This window comes from Oncorhynchus mykiss, chromosome 11 (assembly GCF_057628025.1).
Source record: "Oncorhynchus mykiss isolate SJ-2025 chromosome 11, ASM5762802v1, whole genome shotgun sequence".
In the NCBI taxonomy this organism is placed as follows: domain Eukaryota; kingdom Metazoa; phylum Chordata; class Actinopteri; order Salmoniformes; family Salmonidae; genus Oncorhynchus; species Oncorhynchus mykiss.
Genome location: NC_143032.1, coordinates 5,540,001 through 5,565,648, shown reverse-complemented (window position 1 = coordinate 5,565,648; position 25,648 = coordinate 5,540,001). Strand labels below are relative to the sequence as shown.

The following is a 25,648-nucleotide window of genomic DNA, read 5'->3' as shown; positions in this document are numbered from 1 at the left end:
ACAGATACACATTACAGTGACTGCTTTTGCAGCCTACAAGAGACGAGAAACAGACAGTCAAACGTAAAAATAAAAAAATTAAAAAAAAGTTATCTTATCTGACAGTGAAATAGGATGAATTTAGCTAGAGGTATTATGATAAATATTGTATGAAGATAAATTAACACGTTTAAATTGATCAACGTTGATTGGGGATGTATGTATAAATGCAAAACGTTTATACAGTATTTAACCTACAGAATAACACTAATCCAAGCTTATTTAAATGTGAACTAAAATCATTTGTGATCACGAACGTTAATAAACGTAACATTTCGTTAAAATCGTGCGTTACTTGGCTTCATTGACCAACACCAATAATAACTAAATCCCACTAATAGCAGAAGTGTTTAGCCATAAACAACACGTATTATTCCCACACACACAAAAAAAAAACAGATTCAAATAAATAAATTGGACAAAAACAATTTACAGTGTGTCATACAATACAGTAACGTTGTATTAAATATATTCCCAATAGTTATTACTCTAAAAACATAAAACGTGTCGCTGTTTGGACGTCTTATAGCGATCTGAGCTCTACTTGATATTTCCCTTAATAACAAATTCTAGAATAAGAAATTATAATTCTACGGAATGGGTTTAATTCCAGGGTCGATATTCTTGGTTCAGAATCGTCAGGCCTGTGTAAAAGTTCTCCTCCGTCAGTCTTTGCGTCCTGCAGTCCTTGGTGAACGAAAACATCTCGGTTGTATCCTCCAAAGATCCGTTTCGTGAGATGATGGGAGGAACTGCGGGTTCCGACAGAGGGCCTTCTGTCAATAACGTAAATATAACATTTTAGAAGGAGTATCCATATATATTAGGCAATTGAGGTGAGACACATACGTCAGCATTATATTTCTATATTCATCCAGTGATGTTTGTTTTTTCACTCAAGAGGCCTTAGACCTTGGTACAAGCAACACGTGTCCTATTCCTTCAATATCTATTGACAATCAGATCTTACTTGTGTGACTCTTCATGTGGTTCTTGAGTTCTGTCGCTTCTTGGAAGGTGCTGCCGCACACGTCGCACGGGTACAGCTTATCATTGGCGTGGGTGCGTCGGACGTGGCTGTCGTGCGCGGCGTGCGAGGCAAAGGCTCTCCCGCAGTGTTTACACTTGAAGGGCCGCTCTCCGGAGTGCTGGCGGATGTGCGTGCGCAGGATACTGGAAGCGGTAAAGGCCTAGAACAACGTGGAGGACATAGAAGTTTGAGATACATGAGTGGACTCAATAGGTCTACGGTTCTGATAGAACGGGATACTTTGATAGTCATGGGTTGTTTGGCAAGACTACACGTTGGCCAATACAGCAAAAGACCGCCACCAAATGCAGGCCTGGCACATACATGCTCTGTAATCGAAAATCTGGATTCAATTCGATTTCGAATACCTTTTCATTTAGAAAAGATTTTAAAAGAGCAGATAACTAGCATATAGTCTAACTTATCTTTGTTAAACAGAGGATTTTGGTTAAACAAAGTAGGCGACATAAAACTAAGGAGGAGGGTGTCATTTCCTACTAACAACAAAGAAAACGTCTGTTCATAGAGCCGTAAATTCAGAGCGTAATCTCGGGGCGTGGGGGAACAATAGTGTGTTTGTGTGTGTGTGTGTGTGGGGGGGGGGGGGGGGGGGGGGGGGGGGGGGTACATCTGGCGCTAATCACCATGGAAGTGTCTCGGTGGAGCGTGCCTGCACCAGGAGACAATAACGAGGGCGCTTGCGCCAAATGCACCATGAAATGAGGAAGCGTCTAAATGGTGAGATCGGGGTCTGCCAACCCACCCGCCCACCGACTCGATGACACACGCTGTTCTACACTTACCTTGTTACAGTAGACAGAGGCTCTTCTATGCTTACCTTGTTACAGTAGACACACTTGTAGGGCCGCTCTCCTGAGTGCACGCGCATGTGTTTGTTGAGACTGGAGGACTGAGAGAAACTCTTACCGCACACCGAACACTGTGAAGAGACAGGCGACACGCTCAGCACGGGGAAGTGTTGTCACATCAACACCGAGTGCACTAAGACTACTGTCTCTTAGTCTATGCCGCTCTGACATCGCTAGTCCATTTAGTCAGATATTCTTTAATTACATTCCTTTACTTAGATCTGTGTGTATATTGGGTATATGTTGAGAAATGGTTAGATATTACTTGTTAGATACTACGGCACTGTTGGAGCTAGAAACACAAGCATTTCGCTACACCCGCAATAGCATCAGCTAAACACGTGTCTGTGACCAATAACGTTTGATTTGAGTGACCGTTCAGTTACAGATTTAGGAGGAAAGCAGGCCTATATATATGTTCCACTGACAGAGGAGCGGGGAGATTAGAGAAATCAGCAGACATTAAGTAGATCCTATGGGAAATGTGCTGTTATTTAACACTGAATAAGAGGGTGAAATATAAGGAGTAGGCATAAAACAAACTAGAGATGTAGGGAGAAAGTAGGCCTATAGTCTAATGCAAAAGGAGCTGTTTTTCAGCACCATTCGTATGATTTCGTCATTTTACCTTATGTGGTCGGTGTTTCTCGTGAACGTGTAGGATATGAATCCTCAGTCGGTCTCTCTTCTCGAACGACCTGTTGCAGAGATGACACGGGAACTTCCGGTCGCCCTGGTCCACGCAGCGCGTGTACTTCAGATGCTTGTCTCTGTAGTATTGATAGGCGAACACTTTGCCACACCGATCACACTTAAAACCCTCTCCAGAATCTGAAATAAAAACAAAATGCTATCAGGAAAAACATTGGTGGATTTTCAGTGACAAGGCTGCTTCTACAAATAAACACGTGTCATACATTTATATAACGATATAATTAAGACTAGAAGAGAATGAGATCCTTTACAGCATTGTGACGTTTATGTAAAATATTTATTCCACAAATAAAGTTCCCGCCGGGGAAGATACCGTTATTATTTTCTATTCGAATAAAGATGAATCTGATTCTCTGATTCTATATTAAATGTCTTCACCTTCAAGCGGAAGCATAACGTTCCCCTCCTCCGGCGAGTCCTTCAGAGTGAGAGGAATCCCCAGGAACTGAACATAGCAGTCCCCGTACCAGACCAGCAGCTCCTGGCCCGGCTGGACCTCCTTACAGGCATCGTAGAAGATCTGGCCCTGACTCTGTACTGCGATTAGGTTCTGCTCCTCCGGGAAGCGCGCGCACTTCACCAGCGACATCCAGTTACCGGAAGAGCCCCGGCCATCCACGAAGTGACTCAACCGACCGTTCTCGAACACCTGGATTAAAGGACACAGAGAAAAGGTTGTTAAGACTATTATATCTCGCACGAAAATGTATGTGGATACAAATTGTTTGACAGGACGGGCTTTGAATTCATTGGTAATCTAGCATCTCGTACTAGGCCTACAATTACGCATAAATTGACATTGACGCACAGCTGGTTTACTCACCAAATAAAAACACCAAAAGGTTTAGACGTTTAGTTCACAGTAAATAAATAACACACACGATATTAAGGAACTTAATTAAGGAATTAAACTGACCTCCCACATCAGAGTGTTGTCGTCATGTGTTTTGATCTCGCTCGTATTGACCAGTTTCCCCTGAAATGGGCCGAACCGGGTTCCCTTGGTGACGGCGCTCTTCACCGCAAAAACTCCGTAGTGGGACAAACTGCCGTAACTCGTCTGGTGGATAGTTAACTCTGGAAGTGACATTTGAAAACACGTTAAAGTTAACACCCTTTACACAACTTCACAAAGTACAAACAGAACATTCTAACAGAGAGAGAGAGAAGGGAGAGAGAGAGAGAGAGAGAGATGTCCCACGCCAATAAAGCCCTTTGAATTTAATTGAGAGAGGCCTACCTTCTGGAAGCTCAAGCGCCTGAGTATTCAAGGTGAGTATCTCACTGTTACAAACTGTTGAAGAGAACGGTCAAGTATTGGTGGTCAATTGTGAACAATTAGGGCCTAACAAATCAAACACAACATGACGGACAATATGGGCTGTTTTCCCAGACATAGATTAAACCTCCCGGAATTGACAGTTTGATTTGAAGATCTAGACTATTCTTTAAATAGTCATTACACACGGACTAAGGTAAATAAATCAATAATCATCCAATCCCAGCTACAAATACAGAATTAGTGTCTATATGAACTGAAAGAATCTCCAGCCCCAATTAGCAACAGCAAGCAATAAAGGCGTATTGCATCTAACTGTTTAAACGTGTTACACTGCCATATACCTGTTAGGACAGCTGAAGCAATAACACAGTTTGCTTTTAAGAACAATTACCCAGTTTCGATAACATTTTAAAGGTAATTGGGTGTCAGGGCTATGCAAGATGCTTTATATGTCTACCTGAGTTCCCGGTCAGGGCTATTCCTGAGATAGCGTGACCGGTATTCTGCTCTTGTCTCCCGGTATATCCGTACAGCACGGTGAACAGATCGTCCTCACTGAAACTATAAGTGTGCTTCTTCTTCGATGATAATTCGGTTCCCCTGAGGTGGAGCGAACGTGCTTTGGACGGCGAGACGGAGCGAGCAGAAGACCTCTCGCTCGAGGCGGGACTGCTGTAGTCTGATAACGGCCCAGTAGCTTGCTCGGTCACCACCGCCGCCAGCTCCTCGTGCTTGGAGTAAATCGCTTGTCCTACTCCCGGCATCATCCGATTGAAATACGGGATGTTCGACACGTTGAAAATCTGCTCATGGAGCACGTTAACGGCGTGGCCGCCGTGGCCGAAGAATGAGGGGTTACCGGCGGTGAAGTTGAACGGCATGACTGCCTGGGTGTCGGTGACTAGCCGTCCCAGAGACTTGAGCGGGTGGAGGGGATGCTGAGAGCTCCTGAAGATGTTCATGTTGTGGTGGGCTCCGGGCAGCGGGGCAGCGTAGTAACCCGAGCCCCGGACAGGGCTGCCTTTGAGGGGGTTGGAGTGGAACGGCTTGTCCTTCACGACGGGGATGCTGGACAGAGACACAGACATCACAGCAGGCGAGGAGGCAGAGACGATCTGGGATGATTTGAATCGGAATGGTGCAGCTATTCTGCCTGGAGAGAGAAAGAGGTGGAGAAATTTTAGCTCCATCTCCAGATTTATTTGACATATTTTCGCTTCTGAAATGAAAATATACCTCTCTAGTTTATTTGATCGTATTTTTTAAGATTAATAAACAGTAAATCTATTTAGGTAACGAACACATTACGTTAGATCTCTGATCAAAATACATTTAGGAGAATAACATTGTAATCATGCATATTTTCTCAATCAAAATATTTCTGTGTGAATCCACAATAGGAATGTCAATTTAACGAAAGAAAATGTTGCATTTAAATTATCGCACAATATGAAACGTTTTTGTTATTACCTACTGGGTAATAATACAAATCTTATTTAGCAACATCAATTTAACAAGATCGAACTTCTGTAGAGATTGATATTTCCAAAATCCTCAATGCTAATTAAATTAAAAGCTACACATACTTCTCGTCATTTTACAAATTCACGAACATATTCCCATGGAGAGCACTGATTTCTACCAGACGAAAACTACTATTTTTTTAACATCCTACTGAATTCACAGAACTTAGCCTACAGCATCCTACTGAATTCACAGAACTTAGCCTACAGCAATCTACTGAATTCACAGAACTTAGCCTACAGCAATCTACTGAATTCACAGAACTTAGCCTACAGCAATCTACTGAATTCACAGAACTTAGCCTACAGCAACCTACTAAATTCACAGCAGGTAACCTACAATCTAAAACCAGCTGTTTGGGCATTTTCTTTCCAGTTCGCAAAACACACAATGGATATTCATCAATATATTTAAATTGGTGCTTGTGGTGCCTGCAAAGTAAACTACTTTAAATTGGTACTTGACTTTGCATCCCTGTAAACGAGCAGGATGAGTTGTAGGTGCCGTGGCCCCCCGTCACAGGGCGAGTAGTGGGTGGTAGTCAGCAGTAACTGAGACAAATCAGGGTCACGACACCCAAATTAAAGAACACCGGGTCAGAGGCAGAGGTCAACATTAATGAAGCTATCACAACTCACCACTCTTTTAAAAAGCATTAGGGCGTTATAGGGCGAGCCCGGTTCAATGGCTATTAACGGGTTACAATAGGGTCAATAAGGAACTTCGTATAACGTATCTACATAATATTGGTTATATAAATAAGAAACTAACGTGATGAGGATTACAATAAACATAGGTCTAAGGAAAGGTTTTGCCTGAAAGTGATTTTACACATAGTAGGCTAATAATGATAGCATAACATTTCAAACCAGTTACATTTTTTTTTAGCGAAATTATGAAACTTAAATATCTGACTTACCTAAAAGGAGATTATTTATACGTCTGAAGCTGGTGTGTAGTCGAATCCATCCCACGTTCCAAATTCAAAGATTATTATTTTTTAGGGGGGGGGGGGGGGGGGTTAAAAGACAACCGAATATTTGTCTACAGCACTTGTTGATATATGCTTGGCATATTGTTAATAGAATCCTATGAAGGTAAAGTAGAGAGGAAAGACCGCAGTAGTAGGATACTTTCTGTCTGCGTGTGTGTTTGTTGTTCTGTGTCCTACTGAACAGAAGGCTGTATACAGAACCGCTAAGTGTACGGACTCATAAAAGGTCTCGAGATGCTGCTCTAGTCTCTGCCTGCTATTGGTCAGAGATCAGCTCGGGTCACTCCGTCTCAAACCCCAGGAGGATTTCACCTTTTTCACCGTACGATTACAAACCCCCTACAACACGCATGCAGGCACACAGACGTTTTTACATTCTCATTAAACATGCAAAAAACGTGTCGAACCCCCCCAAGTATTTTGTTAGGCTTACAGTTAGCCCAAACCAAACTGCGAGCGACAACTTTAATTTAAAATCAAACATCAACTCGGTTTTATGTTCCTCATTACTTTCATTTTGATAAAAGAGGAAGATGAGGATATGGACTATAAAACATTAGTTTTATAAAAAAAAAGAAAGAAAAGATGGACTCATAAATCCGATGTAGCCTAATATTCGATTGTGTTGCTTACTTCTATGATGTATAAATGCACTTACTTCCGTAAATAAAATACTATTAAGTTGAGGTGTTGTTATTATGCCACTGGGAAGAAAACACATGTGTTTGCAGTTAGTCTATAAACCGGCGTTTCCCAAACTCGGTCCTCGGGAACATAAAGGATGCATGTTTTGGTTTTTGCCCGAACACTACACAACTGAATGGAATTATCAAAACTTGATTATTAGTATATAAAAAAACATTTTTTAAATACCAGCGAGGGTTAAATAACAAAACTAGTCAGTTAAGATTCAAATGATCAAAGCTTGATGATTAGTAAAACTATTTTTTACCACCTAGGGTAAAAAAAAAAAAAAAAACCTGCACCGAGTTAATTTTAAAATGTACCCTTTACTTTACTAGGCAAGTCAGTTAAGAATAAATTCTTATTTACAATGACAGCCTACCGAGGAACAGTGGGTTAACTGTCTTGTTCAGGGGCAGAACGACAGATTTTTTACCTTGTCAGCTCAGTGATTCAATCCAGCAATGTTTCGGTTACCGACCCAACGCTCTAACCACTAGGCTACCTGCTGGTTACCGACCCAATGCTCTAACCACTAGGCTACCTGCTGGTTACCGACCCAACGCTCTAACCACTAGGCTACCTGCTGGTTACCGACCCAATGCTCTAACCACTAGGCTACCTGCTGGTTACCGACCCAACGCTCTAACCACTAGGCTACCTGCTGGTTACCGACCCAATGCTCTAACCACTAGGCTACCTGCTGGTTACCGACCAACGCTCTAACCACTAGGCTACCTGCTGGTTACCGACCCAACGCTCTAACCACTAGGCTACCTGCTGGTTACCGACCCAACGCTCTAACCACTAGGCTACCTGCTGGTTACCGACCAACGCTCTAACCACTAGGCTACCTGCTGTTATAAACGAACGAATCGATTTCCGTTAGAACCAACAGGCCTATAATAATTTAAGGAATTATTCAGACGACCATTAAAAACCCTCATCAGTAACCATCCAAAGATTTCATGCACAACTGTAGATTTTTATTTGAACAAAATCAGTTTGGTGGAAACACTCCACTGATGGGGAAAGACGCATAATTTTTTAATGCGGATTTAATGCGGATTTCAATTTTCCAACCCGAGGTTTGTTTCCATCAAAACGAACTTGTGGATAAAAGGCTGTGCGTGATGACGTGGAGCACGTAAAAAAATAATACTTTTGCACTGAAGTTCTCATGTACCAAATAAAAAAAAACTAAGTTTAATGTGTTGCCATTGCATTTTACAGTGATTTACAGTGATACAGTGAGTCAATGATTTTATCACACAAATTGTTGCGATAAATGGCAAACTTGCTCAATCTGGTTTTCACGCAAGCTCTTATAGGCAACAGTTCCTTGATGAAGTTGGTACGTTGATACGTTGAGATGGATAAGAACAAGATCATTCTTATTTGTTAATTGGCAGCTAAGCACCAATCATCATGTCACTAGCTAGGTTTTCCATCCAATTGCCGAGAGATTTTCATGCGAATACCCTAGAATCTGCATGAAATTAAATATGCACATTTCCTCACCAGTTGGTGTTTTCACCAAATGTACTTTTTTTTGCGGATAAAAATCAGTGTATGATGAAGTTGTGCACACAACATGTACACTTGTGTTTTTTTTTTTTATACGTTTCTATCTCATTTTCAACTCTACCAGCAGTTTGTCACAAAAACTGTTACTGTTTAATTAGCAAATGTGCCTAATCTGGTTTAGGCACATGCGCCTCATTACCAACAGCAGGCAGATCCAGTACGGGTAGGAAGGTCTACATGATGAGATTATTATGTATAAGAGAGGGAATATTTTTTTATTTGTCAAACGGCAGTGAAGCATGTCACCAGAATAAGGCCGTCGATATTGATTTGAAATTAGCATCATAGATCACCGTGCACTTTCACCGCCCTGTGAAGTTCATCGTAAATTATTTAATCTGTAGCCTCATAAAACTGCTTGGTTCCCCCGAGTTTTAGTGGGACTAACCCACACCAAATCATCGCGTGACTCCAAATGATGGTTATTGCATCAATATTTGCGCATAAATGCGTTTCCACCACCATTTTCTGCATAATTAATTTTTACAGACATAAAAAGATCCCACCATGTCACACGAACAATTTACCTGTCGGCATTTATAATATTGTACCGAAACTTCCTGTTTCCATCAATAGCGGTCATGATTTTTTTTGTCCTCCTCGATAGCCACTTTTCATCGAGAATACTGATGTGTATCCGACCGTGGAAGAGTTCTGAAATATGCCACACTCCCTTTGAATCAACTTTAGTTTTTTGTCAGAGGATTAAAAACATGCACGCTTTTGAAAACAATACGCGAATTATTTTTTTTGTAACTATAAAATGTTCTGGACAAAGAACTTAATTTGTTTTGATCACTTTACACATTTAGTTTTGGGATCCACCCCTGTGAAACGTAATTTGCCTCATGAAGCGGAAGTGGAGAAGGACGGTCTCATTTCAAGCGATCGCATTTTCATCCACGTTCACTCTCCTCGATTACCTTTGACCTTTTGTTAAAAGAAGGTGAGAGAACACAGGAGGTGAGCAAATGTAACGGATAAAAGACCAGTGAAATGTGTACTTGCAAGATCTCCCCACAAACAAGTGCAGAATCTATACAAATATATTAAAATATAGAGGGACTACATTCAATGTTGTAATAACATAATTCTTTATTCACAATGGTATTATTCAACATTAAAATTGCAAATAGCATCAGCGAAGCCTTATTGGTTAACAACTTGCATATAATTGTGTTTAAACTTCTGTTGGTATATCTAACTTTTTTTTAAAATAAAATGCTCAACACTAAAGATTACAAAACGTTGATGCGTGATGGGTGAGCGAACGAACAGTGTCGACGTTTCCAGTGAACAACACGGCTGGAAGAATCCATCTCAGAGCAGTGGTTAACAACTAAGCTTTCCTTCTCCAGAAAGTCCATAGAATATATGACATATTGCATCACTCTTTTTCCATACACACAGTCCGGCTGACAAACAGTTCTGTGACGAGGGGAAATGGAAATATGCAAATACAGCCTTTAACCAATCACAGATATATATGAGAGAGAGAGGGAGGGAGAGAGAGAGAGAGAGAGAGAGACTACTGTGAGTCTCATCACCACCAACTAAGATGTGTTGAGCATTGATTTATCACCCTTTTAATAATGTACATTATCACAATACAAATATAATACAGCCTTATAATATACAAGAACGAGAACAGACAATCTAAGGCAATATGCTAGATTATTAGCATTACGGTTCTTGCATTTTAGCGCTAAGAAAAATTAGCTGACTATACAAAAACAGGACATATAAAAAAAAAAATCTAAAAAATTTAAGTTAAATAGAGGAATTATTTCGTAAATTGTTTTAAATTCAAAGTCTGTATGATAATTTTTTTTTGTTGTTGTGTGGGGCAAATAGTTTGTTTGCTCCAAGTACTGACACAAATGCTTTAAAAAAAATGTATTACCTCATGGCTTGTATTCATTTAAAAATCTTAACAAATCTTTGGAAATTTGCAAACGGGGGTTTGATTTGATTTGTTTTGACATCCAGCTTAATCAAAAGTGTGATCGATAAATTGTGATAAATCGTACACCAAAACAATGTGAATGCGCCCTTCTCCGAGAAACAGAGCCCCATACCATAGTGTTACATATGGAATCACTAAATTATAGCATCCTTATGCTCCAAAATGCTACTGTACCTCAGTGTCCAAAGGAAATGCTAGGATAAAGTACATTATTCCCCAAATCATTTGAGCGTAGAAATACTGATCTATCATCAGTTCCCCTTTGTCCATTCATTGTAACGTAAAGACTAAACTGATCCTAGATCAACACTCTTACTTTGACTGTCCTTGATCAGCTTTCTCTCCATGCCAATCCTAGCAGTTACCATTAGGGAAGTACAAATCAAAACTGTTCTCAGACCAGGGCTTATAAGTAATTTAATCCATCAGGTTTTGGGCAGTTCTAGACCATCCAATGAGAACGATATTCTACTATTCTTCTCCCAGTGATAGGCTGCATCCCAAAAGGGGCGTCATTACATATATGGAGCACAACTTGTGACCCGAGGCCCATATAGGGAACAGGATATATTTTGAGGTGCAGCGCACAACACTTTTACAGCCTCTTCTGATCTGAGCTCAGCCAATGACAATACATTCAATTTATCTCAGAGCCTCATCAAATACATGTATTATGCTGTACACACACACACACACACACACACACACACACACACACACACACACACACACAGCGAGATGGCGTTGCATGCTTCTCTGAGGCTGATGGACTATTATCACACTGTCTGGGCTGCTAATAGGCTTTTTATCCGAGGCAGATGTAACAGTTTGGGGGCCAGTTTAATTTAAAACTGATGAAACACAGCTAAGTCCACCTCTGTCCTTCATTTTGTAATGAAAGGCTGGTAGAATTCATAACCCAATTTACAAGGCATGGGATATTTGGCTTGTTGTCCATAGTAATGTCTGGCTTAACATCAGATATATCAACATTGTTAGCATGAGCGCCAGTCTGTTTGTGCCATCATGCCAACTCCTTGTCACTAATTGTCATGACAACATAGAGTTGACATTGGCAGCAACGGAGTAAGCAAGAACACAAATATACGGGACCAGGCTACAACATTTCAGGATTAGAGGATGTAGTTTCGAGATCGGAATGTGACTTTTGATGCAAACAACGGAGCTAAAGCCACTATACCAGTTACAGGGACGAGGGAATATGATGTCACCATCCCCCATTACGGGGACGAGGGAATATGATGTCACCATCCCCCATTACTGGGACGAGGGAATATGACTACTAGCGCTCCTAGCACTGTGCTCCTAGCGCTCCTAGCACCGTGCTCCTAGTGCTCCTAGCACTGTGCTCCTAGCGCTCCTCGCACCGTGCTCCTTGTGCTCCTAGCACTGTGCTCCTAGCACTGTGCTCCTAGCGCTCCTAGCACCGTGCTCTTAGCGCTCCCAGCACTGTGCTCCTAGCACTGTGCTCCTAGCGCTCCTAGCACCGTGCTCCTAGCGCTCCTAGCACCGTGCTCCTAGCACCGTGCTCCTAGCGCTCCTAGCACCGTGCTCCTAGCGCTCCTAGCACCGTGCTCCTAGCGCTCCTAGCACTGTGCTCCTAGCACTCCTCGCACCGTGCTCCTTGTGCTCCTAGCACTGTGCTCCTAGCACTGTGCTCCTAGCGCTCCTAGCACCGTGCTCTTAGCGCTCCCAGCACTGTGCTCCTAGCACTGTGCTCCTAGCGCTCCTAGCACCGTGCTCCTAGCGCTCCTAGCACCGTGCTCCTAGCACCGTGCTCCTAGCGCTCCTAGCACCGTGCTCCTAGCGCTCCTAGCACCGTGCTCCTAGCACTCCTAGCACCGTGCTCCTAGCGCTTCTAGCACTGTGCTCCTAGCGCACCTAGCACTGTGCTCCTAGTGCCGTGCTCCTAGCGCCGTGCTCCTAGCACCGTGCTCCTAGCACCGTGCTCCTAGCGCTCCTAGCGCCGTGCTCCTAGCGCCGTGCTCCTAGCGCCGTGCTCCTAGCACCGTGCTCCTAGCGCTCCTAGCACCGTGCTCCTAGCGCTCCTAGCACCGTGCTCCTTGCACTACTTTTGACCAGATCCCTATTGGCCCCAGACAAAAAATAGTGCACTATAAAGGGCATAGGGTGCCATTTGGGACACAGTCCCATTACGTGTGTGTCACCTATCCAGTCATGGCATACTAAGTGACTACTTAAAGGAAGGAAAGAAGGGCCCAATAGGTCTCTGCTCTGTGGTCAGAGAGGGAATGGCTGCATCCCGAAAGGCACACAGGATCAAGAGGGACTGGTCAACATACCAGTTACTGATGGGGCGAAGGAATATGATGCCATAGGGCTCAGGGCCTAAAGTAGTGCACTATGTAGGGAATAGTGTGCCATTTTATGACCCATCCTATCTGTTAATACGAGGGTTGATACCCGGGGTTCAGCACCACACTCCCTCCCTGCCGTCTCTAAACCCACAACAAACGATGCAGCATGATCTGAGAGGGACGTTTAATCTGGATTAGAGTTTTTCCAAAACAAACCAGTTTAAAAAACTAAAAAAAAGTATCTGTTTGTTTTTAATACAGAGTCTGACGGACCACGGAGTTTAACATGTCCAGGAAAACAAAATCAGTACAAAAAATACTAACACCAACAACAACAAAAGACAAAAAAGATTCCTAGTACTCATTATTGCTTGTTTACTTACATCGTACTGACGGACCAGAGCGGTTTGTCCCTAGCAGCTTGCACGAGGCACCGAGACTCCAATCAACATAGAAAGCACGCTTGTTCCGTTCGATCTTTTTTGTTGAGTTATATAACTGTATATGGCTGTGTTGACTTGTGTCCCGTCTTTCTATCATGGCGCTATACGCTCAAGGCTGAGAAGCAAGCGATAATCTGTACACTGTATATACAGCCCGCCCTTGGCCTACACCTACACCCCCCCCACGAACCCCACTAGAGCCTGGACAAAGATAACCCCACCCACTCCTATACCATACCGGTGTGACTCTCCTCTTCTCAAACAAACAACACAAAACACACCACTCTTCTCTTATAGGAGATGGTAGTCCAGACCAGACAGGGAGAAAACCCACGATAAATAGGATATGGAACTCTGTTGTTAACTCGTGTGTACAATCTGTCTGTATTTGGTTTCCTTGAACCTTAAGATATCATTTCAATAAGTTCTGGAAGTTATGAACTACCGGACCAAAGTTAAATCCATATTATTTCAAATTGATACGAAAATGACAAAAAATGTTATTTTTACTGACTTTCACCGATTTACAAATAATCATCTTGTTTTGCTACGATAATAAATCTAACATAAAAAATAAAAAAACAACATCTATACAGAAAAATACAACTTAATTTAATACACTATAAACCTTTGGACTAAATTTGTCTAATTATAATACAAAGCATTACTTTAAATCAAACCATTCATCTACTGTGCTTTCCAAGATCGGTTTTCAAACCATTTCTCGTCAGCCTCACTCATCGTCGTCAGCCTCACTCATCGCCGTCAGCCTCACTCATCGTCGTCAGCCTCACTCATCGTCGTCAGCCTCACTCATCGTCGTCAGCCTCACTCATCGTCGTCAGCCTCAGCCTCACTCATCGTCGTCAGCCTCACTCATCGTCGTCAGCCTCACTCATCGCCGTCAGCCTCACTCATCGTCGTCAGCCTCACTCATCGTCTTTACGAAAACAAAAACAAAACTACACACACAAAAAAAAAGAACGCAAAAACGACTGAAAGTAGTTAGCTGTTCCGCTCCCTCCCTCCGCTGTCCTCCAGGATCCAAAACGTAACATCAGTCACATTGTGGAACGCAGAAAACGTTAGAAAGTAGTCAGCTGTTCCGCTCCCTCCCTCCGCTGTCCTCCAGGATCCAAAACGTGACATCAGAGTCACATTGTGGAACGCAGAAAACGTTAGAAGGTAGTCAGCTGTTCCGCTCCCTCCCTCCGCTGTCCTCCAGGATCCAAAACGTGACATCAGAGTCACAGTTTGCTGCCATTGTGGAACGCAGAAAACGTTAGAAGGTAGTCAGCTGTTCCGCTCCCTCCCTCCGCTGTCCTCCAGGATCCAAAACGTGACATCAGAGTCACATTGTGGAACGCAGAAAACGTTAGAAGGTAGAATGGGTTCGAACGTGAGAGGAACCTGAAGAAGAGGGGGGGGGGGATCAAAGCGAGGTGAAAAAAAAAAAAAAAAAAACAGTTGACCCTTTCTTGAGATGAGATTGTAAAAATGGCAGCTGGCCACTAAGGAATACATTCATCTGAGGAGGATCCCACCGCTGCCTCCAGTAGTCTGTCAATCAACCCAGAGGGGGAGGAGCCTCTATGGGGCCTACAGTCAATCACCCAGAGGGGGAGGGGCCTCTATGGGGCCTCCAGGCAAAGAGCGAGGGGCCTACTGTCAATCACCCAGAGGGGGAGGGACCTTTTTGAAGGGGGAGGGGCCTATAGTCATACAGTAGATGGGAAGGGGTCTACAGTAACTCTGCGTCAATAACCAAGTGGGAAAGTGGTATTTACCACATACGACAGGGAAAAATCCTCTTCAAAGTCTCTCAAACTGGCGGTAAACTAACTAGTGGTAGACTCATCCATCATCCCTGAGCTCCTACTTCTCCCACATGCCGACCTCTGGCGTCACCTACTAAGGAAACGACCTCGATAACAAGCATTTTTCATGGCAGTTTAAATGCAACAAAACATTATTTATAAAAAGAAATCTATTAAAAAGGTTTTTGAACATTATAATTTGTACTTTTTAGTTGATGGTTCGACGTAGCTTCTTGGCCAATCAGCATTTCTCAACGAGTTCAAAGCACGTCTAACTGGTATGTCTGCCTTTTCCACTTAGTCATGAACCTAGCGTTAGTCACACTAAGCAGACAGACAGACAGACAGACAGGACAGCAACACAGACAGACAGACAGACAGGCTCACGGGTTCTCCTTTAGAGAGGCATTTTAGGCTTGCCTCCCTAAACTCTGTGTGGTGCGGTGCTTTCGACCAGGGCCCTGGCTCTGGTCGATAGAAGTCCAATAGAAGTCTCATCTTTGCTCTATCACCCCCCCCTTCACCCCTGGGTGAGCCTCCCAGTGGGGGCAGATAAGAGGCACAGTTTATGCCAGGTGGGTGAGGTTGGAGATCGGGTTGGGCTGGGTAGAGCTGGGTCAGGGCACTGCCAGGTCCATTCAAAGAGCTGTTGGTTGATTGGTTGAAGATGAACCAGCGAGCTCATTGGATCCTGGGTATTAGCATCAAGGTGCTGGTTGGCTGAACGCTCCACCAGGGTTAGCAGTATTTCTGTAAACATATGAAGACAAAGAAAGAGAGTGGTTTCAGATACAATTACTACACACATTTCACATACACTTATTACATACACTTCACATACACTTAATTACACACATTTCACATACACTTATTACACACACTTCACATACACTTATTACACACACTTCACATACACTTATTACACACACTTCACATACACTTATTACACACACTTCACATACACTTATTACACACACTTCACATACACTTATTACATACACTTATTACACACACTTCACATACACTTATTACATACACTTATTACACACACTTCACATACACTTATTACATACACTTATTACACACACTTCACATACACTTATTACATACACTTATTACACACACTTCACATACACTTATTACACACACTTCACATACACTTATTACACACACTTCACATACACTTATTACACACACTTCACATACACTTAATTACACACATTTCACATACACTTATTACACACATTTCACATACACTTAATTACACACATTTCACATACACTTATTACACATTTCACATACACTTAATTACATACATTTCACATACACTTAATTACACACATTTCACATACACTTATTACACACATTTCACATACACTTAATTACACACATTTCACATACACTTATTACACACATTTCACATACACTTAATTACATACATTTCACATACACTTATTACACACATTTCACATACACTTATTACACACATTTCACATACACCTATTACACACATTTCACATACACTTATTACACACATTTCACATACACTTATTACACACATTTCACATACACTTATTACACACATTTCACATACACTTATTACATACATTTCACATACACTTAATTACATACATTTCACATACACTTATTACACACATTTCACATACACTTATTACACACATTTCACATACACTTAATTACACACATTTCACATACACTTAATTACATACACTTCACATACACTTATTACACACACTTCACATACACTTATTACACACACTTCACATACACTTATTACACACACTTCACATACACTTATTACATACACTTATTACACACACTTCACATACACTTATTACATACACTTAATTACACACATTTCACATACACTTATTACATACACTTTCACATACACTTATTACATACACTTCACATACACTTATTACATACACTTATTACACACACTTCACATACACTTATTACATACACTTAATTACACACATTTCACATACACTTATTACATACACTTATTACATACACTTATTACACACACTTCACATACACTTATTACACACACTTCACATACACTTATTACACACACTTCACATACACTTAATTACACACATTTCACATACACTTATTACATACACTTATTACATACACTTATTACACACATTTCACATACACTTAATTACATTCATTTCACATACACTTAATTACATACATTTCACATACACTTAATTACACACATTTCACATACACTTAATTACACACATTTCACATACACTTATTACACACATTTCACATACTTTTTACATGCCCATACAATTCACATACACTCAGATAGATTGATACATTGTTATTTCATGATAAAAACTCACCTCTCCACACAGTTGACAGATGAACAGAGTATCAACCCTCAACATAATCACCTCTATACTCAAACTAATGGTCGACGGTTTGAATAATTAACATCATTTAAGTGCCAGTATAATTTCGATAGCTTGGCGTTGAAATAAATCAAGTGATTTTAAACGTAACAGCCTGAAGTGCTCACAGGCAATCAAACGGTATGCTGCTTCTTGGTTAAATATTCATACTGGGTTAATAGGCTTAAAAGCAACAGAAGAGGCCAACAACATTATTCTCGGACTCTTTATTGACCTTGAGCCAGACCCCCCCAAATTGGGCCGTCGCGGTCCCTTGGGGGTGACGATGTCTCATAGTAATTGTTTTTAAGGTCAATGTCCCTAAAGTTGGAAAATGTGTGCTAGCAGTACAGCAATGGATTTGCCACCCTATGACAAACAATGTCAATATTCAACAAGTTACTTACTCACTTATACCCATTAAAGGGATACTTTGGGATTTTGTCGAATATACCCTTTATCTTAGTTCCCCAGAGTCACATGAACTCCTGGATACGATTGTTATGTCTCTGTGTCCAGCATGAAGGAAGTTAGAGGTAATTTCGCAAACCAATGCTAACTAGCGTTGCGCTAACACTAGTTAGCAGCTTTCTTCAAACGTCACACAGAGACAAAAATGGTATCCCACGAGTTTATCTGACTCTGGGGAAGTAGATAACAGGGCCTCATTACAGATGGTATCCCAGGAGTTCATCTGACTCTGGGGAAGTAGATAACAGGGCCTCATTGCCAAAATCCTGAAGTATTCCTTTAATTGTATATCTTTGGAAAGCTTAAATTCTCCCAGCTATCGATAAGATCTTTTTGGAATGTTTAGATCAACAGAACTTTGGCCTTTTACGTCTAGGGTATATTTATTTTATTTATTTATTTTTATTTATTATTTTTTTATTTAACCCAGGTTAACAAACTCTCATTTACAACTGCGACCTGGCCAAGATAAAGCAAAGCAGTTCGACACAAACAACAACACAGAGTTACACATGGAATAAAACAAAACATACAGTCAATAACACAATAGAAAAAATCTATATACAGTGTGTACAAATGAAGTAAGGAGGTAAGGCAATAAGTAGGCCGTGGTGGGGAAGTAATTACAATTTAGCAATTAACACTGGAGTGATAGATGTGCAGATGAGGATGTGCAGGTAGAAATACTGGTGTGCAAAAGAGCAGAAAAACAAAAACAAATATGGGGATGAAGTAGGTAGTTGTTTGGATGGGCTGTTTACAGATGAGCTATGTACAGGCACAGTGATCTGTGAGCTGCTCTGACAGCCGACGCCTAAAGTTAGTGAGGGAGATATAAGTCTCCAACTTCAGTGATTTTTGCAATTCGTTCCAGTCATTGGCAGCAGAGAACTGGAAGGAAAGGCGGCTAAAGGTGTTGGCTTTGGGGGATGACCAGTGAAATATACCTGCTGGAGCGCGTCCTACGGGTGGGTGTTGCTATAGGGACCAGTGAGCTGAGTTAAGGCAGAGCTTTACGTGCAAAGACTTATAGATGACCTGGAGCCAGTGGGTTTGGTGACAAATATGTAGCGAGGACCAGCCAACAAGAGCATATAGGTCGCAGTGCTGGGTAGTATATGGGGCCTTGGTGACAAAACGGATGGCAAATTAGAACCGTCCAGAGTAGTGATGCTAGTCGGGCAGGTGCGTGCGGACAGCGATCGGTTGAAGAGCATGCATTTAGTTTTACTAGCATTTAAGAGCAGTTGGAGGCCACGGAAGGAGAGTTGTATGGCATTGAAGCTCGTTTGGAGGTTAGTTAACACAGTGTCATAAGAAGGACCAGATGTATACAGAATGCTGTCGTCTGCGTAGAGGTGGATCAGAAAATCACCAGCAGCAAGAGCAACATCATTGATGTATACAGAGAAAAGAGTCGGCCCGAGAATTTAACCCTGTGGCACCCCCATAGAGAGAGAGGGGTCCGGACAACAGGCCCTCCGATTTGACACACTGAACTCTTATCTGAGAAGTAGTTGGTGAACCAGGCGAGGCAGTCATTAGAGAAACCAAGGCTGTCGAGTCCGAATTACCGATATTAAATGGCTTTAAAAGGGTAAAACCCTGATACTTTTTAAACTGTGTTTGACAAGTGGTTCTGAAAGGCCACGAAATTACCTTTCAAATGATACACAGTATAACAACTGTGTAAAAAAAAAGAAAAATCACCCATATTGTGCCATTGGTCGAACGTTGAAAGCTTAAATAATATAAGTCCATGTAATTGGACAACTCTGTATTTTTGGATTGTTTTTGTAATGGGTGAATTCTGTGATATCTACAAATCTTTTTAAAACCTTGCTCTAGCTGTGTGTGTGAATTGTGGTGCTTCCATCACCAATGTTAAAATGCAAAAACCTGTTCCGTTACATGGAATTACATGTCTAAGCTTCCAACGTCGAAATGTCAATGGCACTATATGTACATTTTTGTTTTTTAAACAGAAGTTGTAGCTGGTGTTTTCAAATTAAATTATATATATACACATTTTGAAAATGAAATTTTATGACCTTTCAAAACCACTTGGAAAAAAAAGTTTTTAAAGCTAATGTATACAGATAATTATGATGCGTGCCCTAGAGGTCAAAGGTCAAAGTTCGGTCGAACTAAACATTCCCGAAAACGTGTCTGATGGATAGCTGTGAATTTAAGCTTTCCAATGATATGTGATTAAAGGGTATAAACGTCAGCAATGACCCTCTGATGGAAAGTCCACAACGGACCCTCCCTTTAAAAACACAGGCAACGTCCCAAATGACACCTAAAAGCAGCGTACTATATAGGGAATAGGGTGCCATTTGGGATCGTGTTCCATTTGTGTACTAAACAGTCTGGCCACTACTAAGTGCACACTGCTACTAATTACATCATCATCGTCGTCTCAGCCTGGGTCAAGCCCCATAACTTTAGCTAGCATTATTACATCATAAAGCTAATTAGACTAAATTATTCACTAGATGTTGTAGGGAGAAGGGGCTCAATTAAGTATACATACCTAGGCAGGGCAGGCAGAAACTGCATCCTAAGTGGCACCCTTTTCCATATAGTGCACTACTTTTGGACCAGGTCCCAACAAAGGGAGGGAATAGGGTGCCATTTAGGATGCATCCTGGGTCTTGGCTATTAGGCATTCCTACTTGTAATGCTTTTTATCCTATACGGGACCGCATCCCCATTTTCCTGTTTACTACTAAACTCCTACGGGCTCCATTGCGTTTGTTTAGAACCAGTTAAGACTTCAACACCACTGTGTTATGTCATGATTACCACTTACAGCGGTCTTCTCGGGGGTCTTGGATTCGACCCTCATTAGACCCCTAATATTGTCTATGAGCTGTAGACTGGTATGTTAAATACACTGCATTCGGAAAGTATCCAGACCTCTACACTGTAACATCATGACAAAGAGAAAACAGTTTTTTTAGAAATGTTCCCTAAATTATAAAAAAAAATTACATTATTAAAAAACACCGAGACTCTTCCTAGAGCTGGACGCCCGGACAACCAAGAACCCGATTGGTCACTCTGACAGAGCTATAGAGTTCCTCCGTGGAGATGGAAGAACCTTCCAGAAGGACAACCATCTATGTAGCAACCACCCAAATATAGGTGTGCCAAGCTTGTAACATCATACCCAAGAAGACTTGAGGCTGTAATCGCTGCCAAAGGTGCTTCAACAAAGTACTGATTAAAGGGTCTGAATACTTATGTAGATGTGATATCAGTTTTTATTTGATTTTTTTCTAACATTTCTAAAAACCTCTTTTTGCTTTGTCATTATGGGGTATTGTGATGTCATTATGGGGTATTGTGATGTCATTATGGGCTTTTGTGATGTCATTATGGGGTATTGTGATGTCATTATGGGGTATTGTGATGTCATTATGGGCTTTTGTGATGTCATTATGGGCTTTTGTGATGTCATTATGGGCTATTGCGATGTCATTATGGGCTATTGTGTGTAGATTGATGAGGGTGGAAAAAACAATTTAATCCATTTTAGAATAAGGATGTAATGTAACAAAATGTGGAAAATATATCCCTACCATGGTGGCCTATAGGAGTTGTAAACCTTATGTACACTGAGTATACAAAACATTAAGAAACTCTTTCCATGATGTAGACAGACCAGGAGAATCCAGGGGAAAGATATGATCCCTTATTGATGTCACTTGTTAAATCCACTTCAATCAGTGTAGAATGAAGGGGAGGATGACAGGTTAAAGTGTTATTCTATAGGCTGGGATCAGTACTATACAGCTGTTATTCTATAGGCTGGGATCAGTACTACTGATCTGTTATTCTATTGGCTGGGATCAGTACTATACAGCTGCTATTCTATAGGTTGGGATCAGTACTATACAGCTGTTATTCTATAGGTTGGGATCAGTACTATACAGCTGTTATTCTATAGGCTGGGATCAGTACTATACAGCTGTTATTCTATAGTCTGGGATAAGTACTATACAGCTGTTATTCTATAGGTTGGGATCAGTTCTACTGATCTGTTATTCTATAGGTTGGGATCAGTACTATACAGCTGTTATTCTATAGGCTGGGATCAGTACTATACAGCTGTTATTCTATAGGCTGGGATCAGTACTATACAGCTGTTATTCTATAGGTTGGGATCAGTACTATACAGCTGTTATTCTATAGGCTGGGATCAGTACTACTGATCTGTTATTCTATAGGCTGGGATCAGTACTATACAGCTGTTATTCTATAGGCTGGGATCAGTACTATACAGCTGTTATTCTATCAGCTGGGATCAGTACTATACAGCTGTTATTCTATAAGCTGGGATCAGTACTATACAGCTGTTATTCTATAGGCTGGGATCAGTACTATACAGCTGTTATTCTATAGGCTGGGATCAGTACTATACAGCTGTCATTCTATAGGCTGGGATCAGTACTATACAGCTGTTATTCTATAGGCTGGGATCAGTACTATACAGCTGTTATTCTATAGGCTGGGATCAGTACTATACAGCTGTTATTCAATAGGCTGGGATCAGTACTATACAGCTGTTATTCTATAGGCTGGGATCAGTATATACAGCTGTTATTCTATAGGCTGGGATCAGTACTATACAGCTGTTATTCTATAGGCTGGGATCAGTACTATACAGCTGTTATTCTATAGGTTGGGATCAGTACTATACAGCTGTTATTCTATAGGCTGGGATCAGTACTACTGATCTGTTATTCTATAGGCTGGGATCAGTACTATACAGCTGTTATTCTATAGGCTGGGATCAGTACTATACAACTGTTATTCTATAGGCTGGGATCAGTATATACAGCTGTTATTCTATAGGCTGGGATCAGTACTATACAGCTGTTATTCTATAGGCTGGGATCAGTACTACTGATCTGTTATTCTATAGGCTGGGATCAGTACTATACAGCTGTTATTCTATAGGCTGGGATCAGTACTATACAGCTGTTATTCTATAAGCTGGGATCAGTACTATACAGCTGTCATTCTATAGGCTGGGATCAGTACTATACAGCTGTTATTCTATAGGCTGGGATCAGTACTATACAGCTGTTATTCTATAGGCTGGGATCAGTACTATACAGCTGTTATTCTATAGGCTGGGATCAGTACTATACAGCTGTTATTCTATAGGCTGGGATCAGTATATACAGCTGTTATTCTATAGGCTGGGATCAGTACTATACAGCTGTTATTCTATAGGCTGGGATCAGTACTATACAGCTGTTATTCTATAGGCTGGGATCAGTACTATACAGCTGTTATTCTATAGGCTGGGATCAGTACTATACAGCTGTTATTCTATAGGCTGGGATCAGTACTATACAGCTGTTATTCTATAGGCTGGGATCAGTACTATACAGCTGTTATTCTATAGGCTGGGATCAGTACTATACAGCTGTTATTCTATAGGCTGGGATCAGTACTATACAGCTGTTATTCTATAGGCTGGGATCAGTACTATACAGCTGTTATTCTATAGGTTGGGATCAGTACTATACAGCTGTTATTCTATAGGCTGGGATCAGTACTATACAGCTGTTATTCTATAGGCTGGGATCAGTACTACTGATCTGTTATTCTATAGGCTGGGATCAGTACTATACAGCTGTTATTCTATAGGCTGGGATCAGTATATACAGCTGTTATTCTATAGGTTGGGATCAGTACTATACAGCTGTTATTCTATAGGATGGGATCAGTACTACTGATCTGTTATTCTATAGGCTGGGATCAGTACTATACAGCTGTTATTCTATAGGCTGGGATCAGTACTATACAGCTGTTATTCTATAGGTTGGGATCAGTACTATACAGCTGTTATTCTATAGGTGTGGATCAGTACTATACAGCTGTTATTCTATAGGCTGGGATCAGTACTATACAGCTGTTATTCTATAGGCTGGGATCAGTACTATACAGCTGTTATTCTATAGGCTGGGATCAGTACTATACAGCTGTTATTCTATAGGCTGGGATCAGTACTATACAGCTGTTATTCTATAGGCTGGGATCAGTACTATACAGCTGTTATTCTATAGGCTGGGATCAGTACTATACAGCTGTTATTCTATAGGCTGGGATCAGTACTATACAGCTGTTGCGAGAGCGGATTTTCCCCAAAAATCAAATCAAACTTTATTAGTCACATGCGCCGAATACAACAAGTGTAGACTTTACCGTGAAATGCTTTACTTTACAAGGCCTGAACCAACAGTGCAGTTCAAGAAGAATAAAATATTCACCAAGTAGACTAAAATAAAAAGTTCTTCTGAAAAGTAACATAACAATAACGAGGCTTTATACAGGGGGTACGATACAGGGGGTACGATACAGGGGGTACGATACAGGGGGTACGATACAGGGGGTACGATACAGGGGGTACGATACAGGGGGTACGATACAGGGGGTACGATACAGGGGTACGATACAGGGGGTACGATACAGGGGGTACGATACAGGGGTACGATACAGGGGGTACGATACAGGGGTACGATACAGGGGGTACGATACAGGGGGTACGATACAGGGGGTACGATACAGGGGGTACGATACAGGGGGTACGATACAGGGGGTACTGGTACAGGGGGTACGATACAGGGGGTACGATACAGGGGGTACTGGTACAGGGGGTACGATACAGGGGGTACGATACAGGGGGTACGATACAGGGGGTACGATACAGGGGGTACGATACAGGGGGTACGATACAGGGGGTACCGGAGCCAGAGTGTGGGGGTACAGGTTAGAGGTCATCTGTACATGTAGCTAGGGGTCACTACTATACAGGGGGTACCGAGCCAGAGTGTGGGGGTACAGGTTAGAGGTCATCTGTTCATGTAGGTAGGGGTCACTACTATACAAGGGGTACCGAGCCAGAGTGTGGGGGTACAGGTTAGAGGTCATCTGTTCATGTAGGTAGGGGTCACTACTATACAGGGGGTACCGAGCCAGAGTGTGGGGGTACAGGTTAGAGGTCATCTGTTCATGTAGGTAGGGGTCACTACTATACAGGGGGTACCGAGCCAGAGTGTGGGGGTACAGGTTAGAGGTCATCTGTTCATGTAGGTAGGGGTCACTACTATACAGGGGGTACCGAGCCAGAGTGTGGGGGTACAGGTTAGAGGTCATCTGTTCATGTAGGTAGGGGTCACTACTATACAGGGGGTACCGAGCCAGAGTGTGGGGGTACAGGTTAGAGGTCATCTGTTCATGTAGGTAGGGGTCACTACTATACAGGGGGTACCGAGCCAGAGTGTGGGGGTACAGGTTAGAGGTCATCTGTACATGTAGCTAGGGGTCACTACTATACAGGGGGTACCGAGCCAGAGTGTGGGGGTACAGGTTAGAGGTCATCTGTACATGTAGCTAGGGGTCACTACTATACAGGGGGTACCGAGCCAGAGTGTGGGGGT

General features: G+C 41.9%; 2 protein-coding genes across 2 annotated transcripts in view; both read right to left on the bottom strand.

The window, feature by feature from the left end:
• Positions 1–467: 467 nt before the first annotated feature.
• LOC110535182 (PR domain zinc finger protein 14-like) lies at positions 468–6,135 on the bottom strand. The gene is made up of 8 exons (XM_036934701.2): positions 4,392–6,135; positions 3,893–3,946; positions 3,569–3,729; positions 3,031–3,301; positions 2,567–2,769; positions 1,908–2,009; positions 1,010–1,229; positions 468–815 (listed from the first exon to the last, which is right to left on the bottom strand). Exons 1-8 carry the CDS (start codon positions 5,122–5,124, stop codon positions 643–645), a joined length of 1,917 nt encoding a protein of 638 aa, XP_036790596.2. The 5' UTR covers positions 5,125–6,135; the 3' UTR covers positions 468–642.
• Positions 6,136–14,951: 8,816 nt separating this feature from the next.
• The window catches only part of LOC110536532 (nuclear receptor coactivator 2), a 216,400-nt gene continuing 205,703 nt past the window's right edge, over positions 14,952–25,648 (bottom strand). Inside the window, exon 22 of the mRNA XM_090189179.1 lies at positions 14,952–16,038. Coding sequence (XP_090045305.1) covers positions 16,027–16,038 — 12 coding nt within the window. The 3' untranslated portion in view covers positions 14,952–16,026. The remainder of the gene's footprint in view (positions 16,039–25,648) is intronic.

Bases quoted from the DNA above. Each gene is read 5' to 3' on its own strand.
- LOC110535182 (XM_036934701.2), bottom strand. From the start codon at position 5,124: ATGGAGCTAAAATTTCTCCACCTCTTTCTCTCTCCAGGCAGAATAGCT. The intron at 2,010-2,566 runs GTAAAATGACGA...GTCTCTTCACAG, and splicing joins AGAAACACCGACCACATAAG to TGTTCGGTGTGCGGTAAGAG. The intron at 1,230-1,907 runs GTAAGCATAGAA...ACGTTGTTCTAG, and splicing joins AGTGTGTCTACTGTAACAAG to GCCTTTACCGCTTCCAGTAT.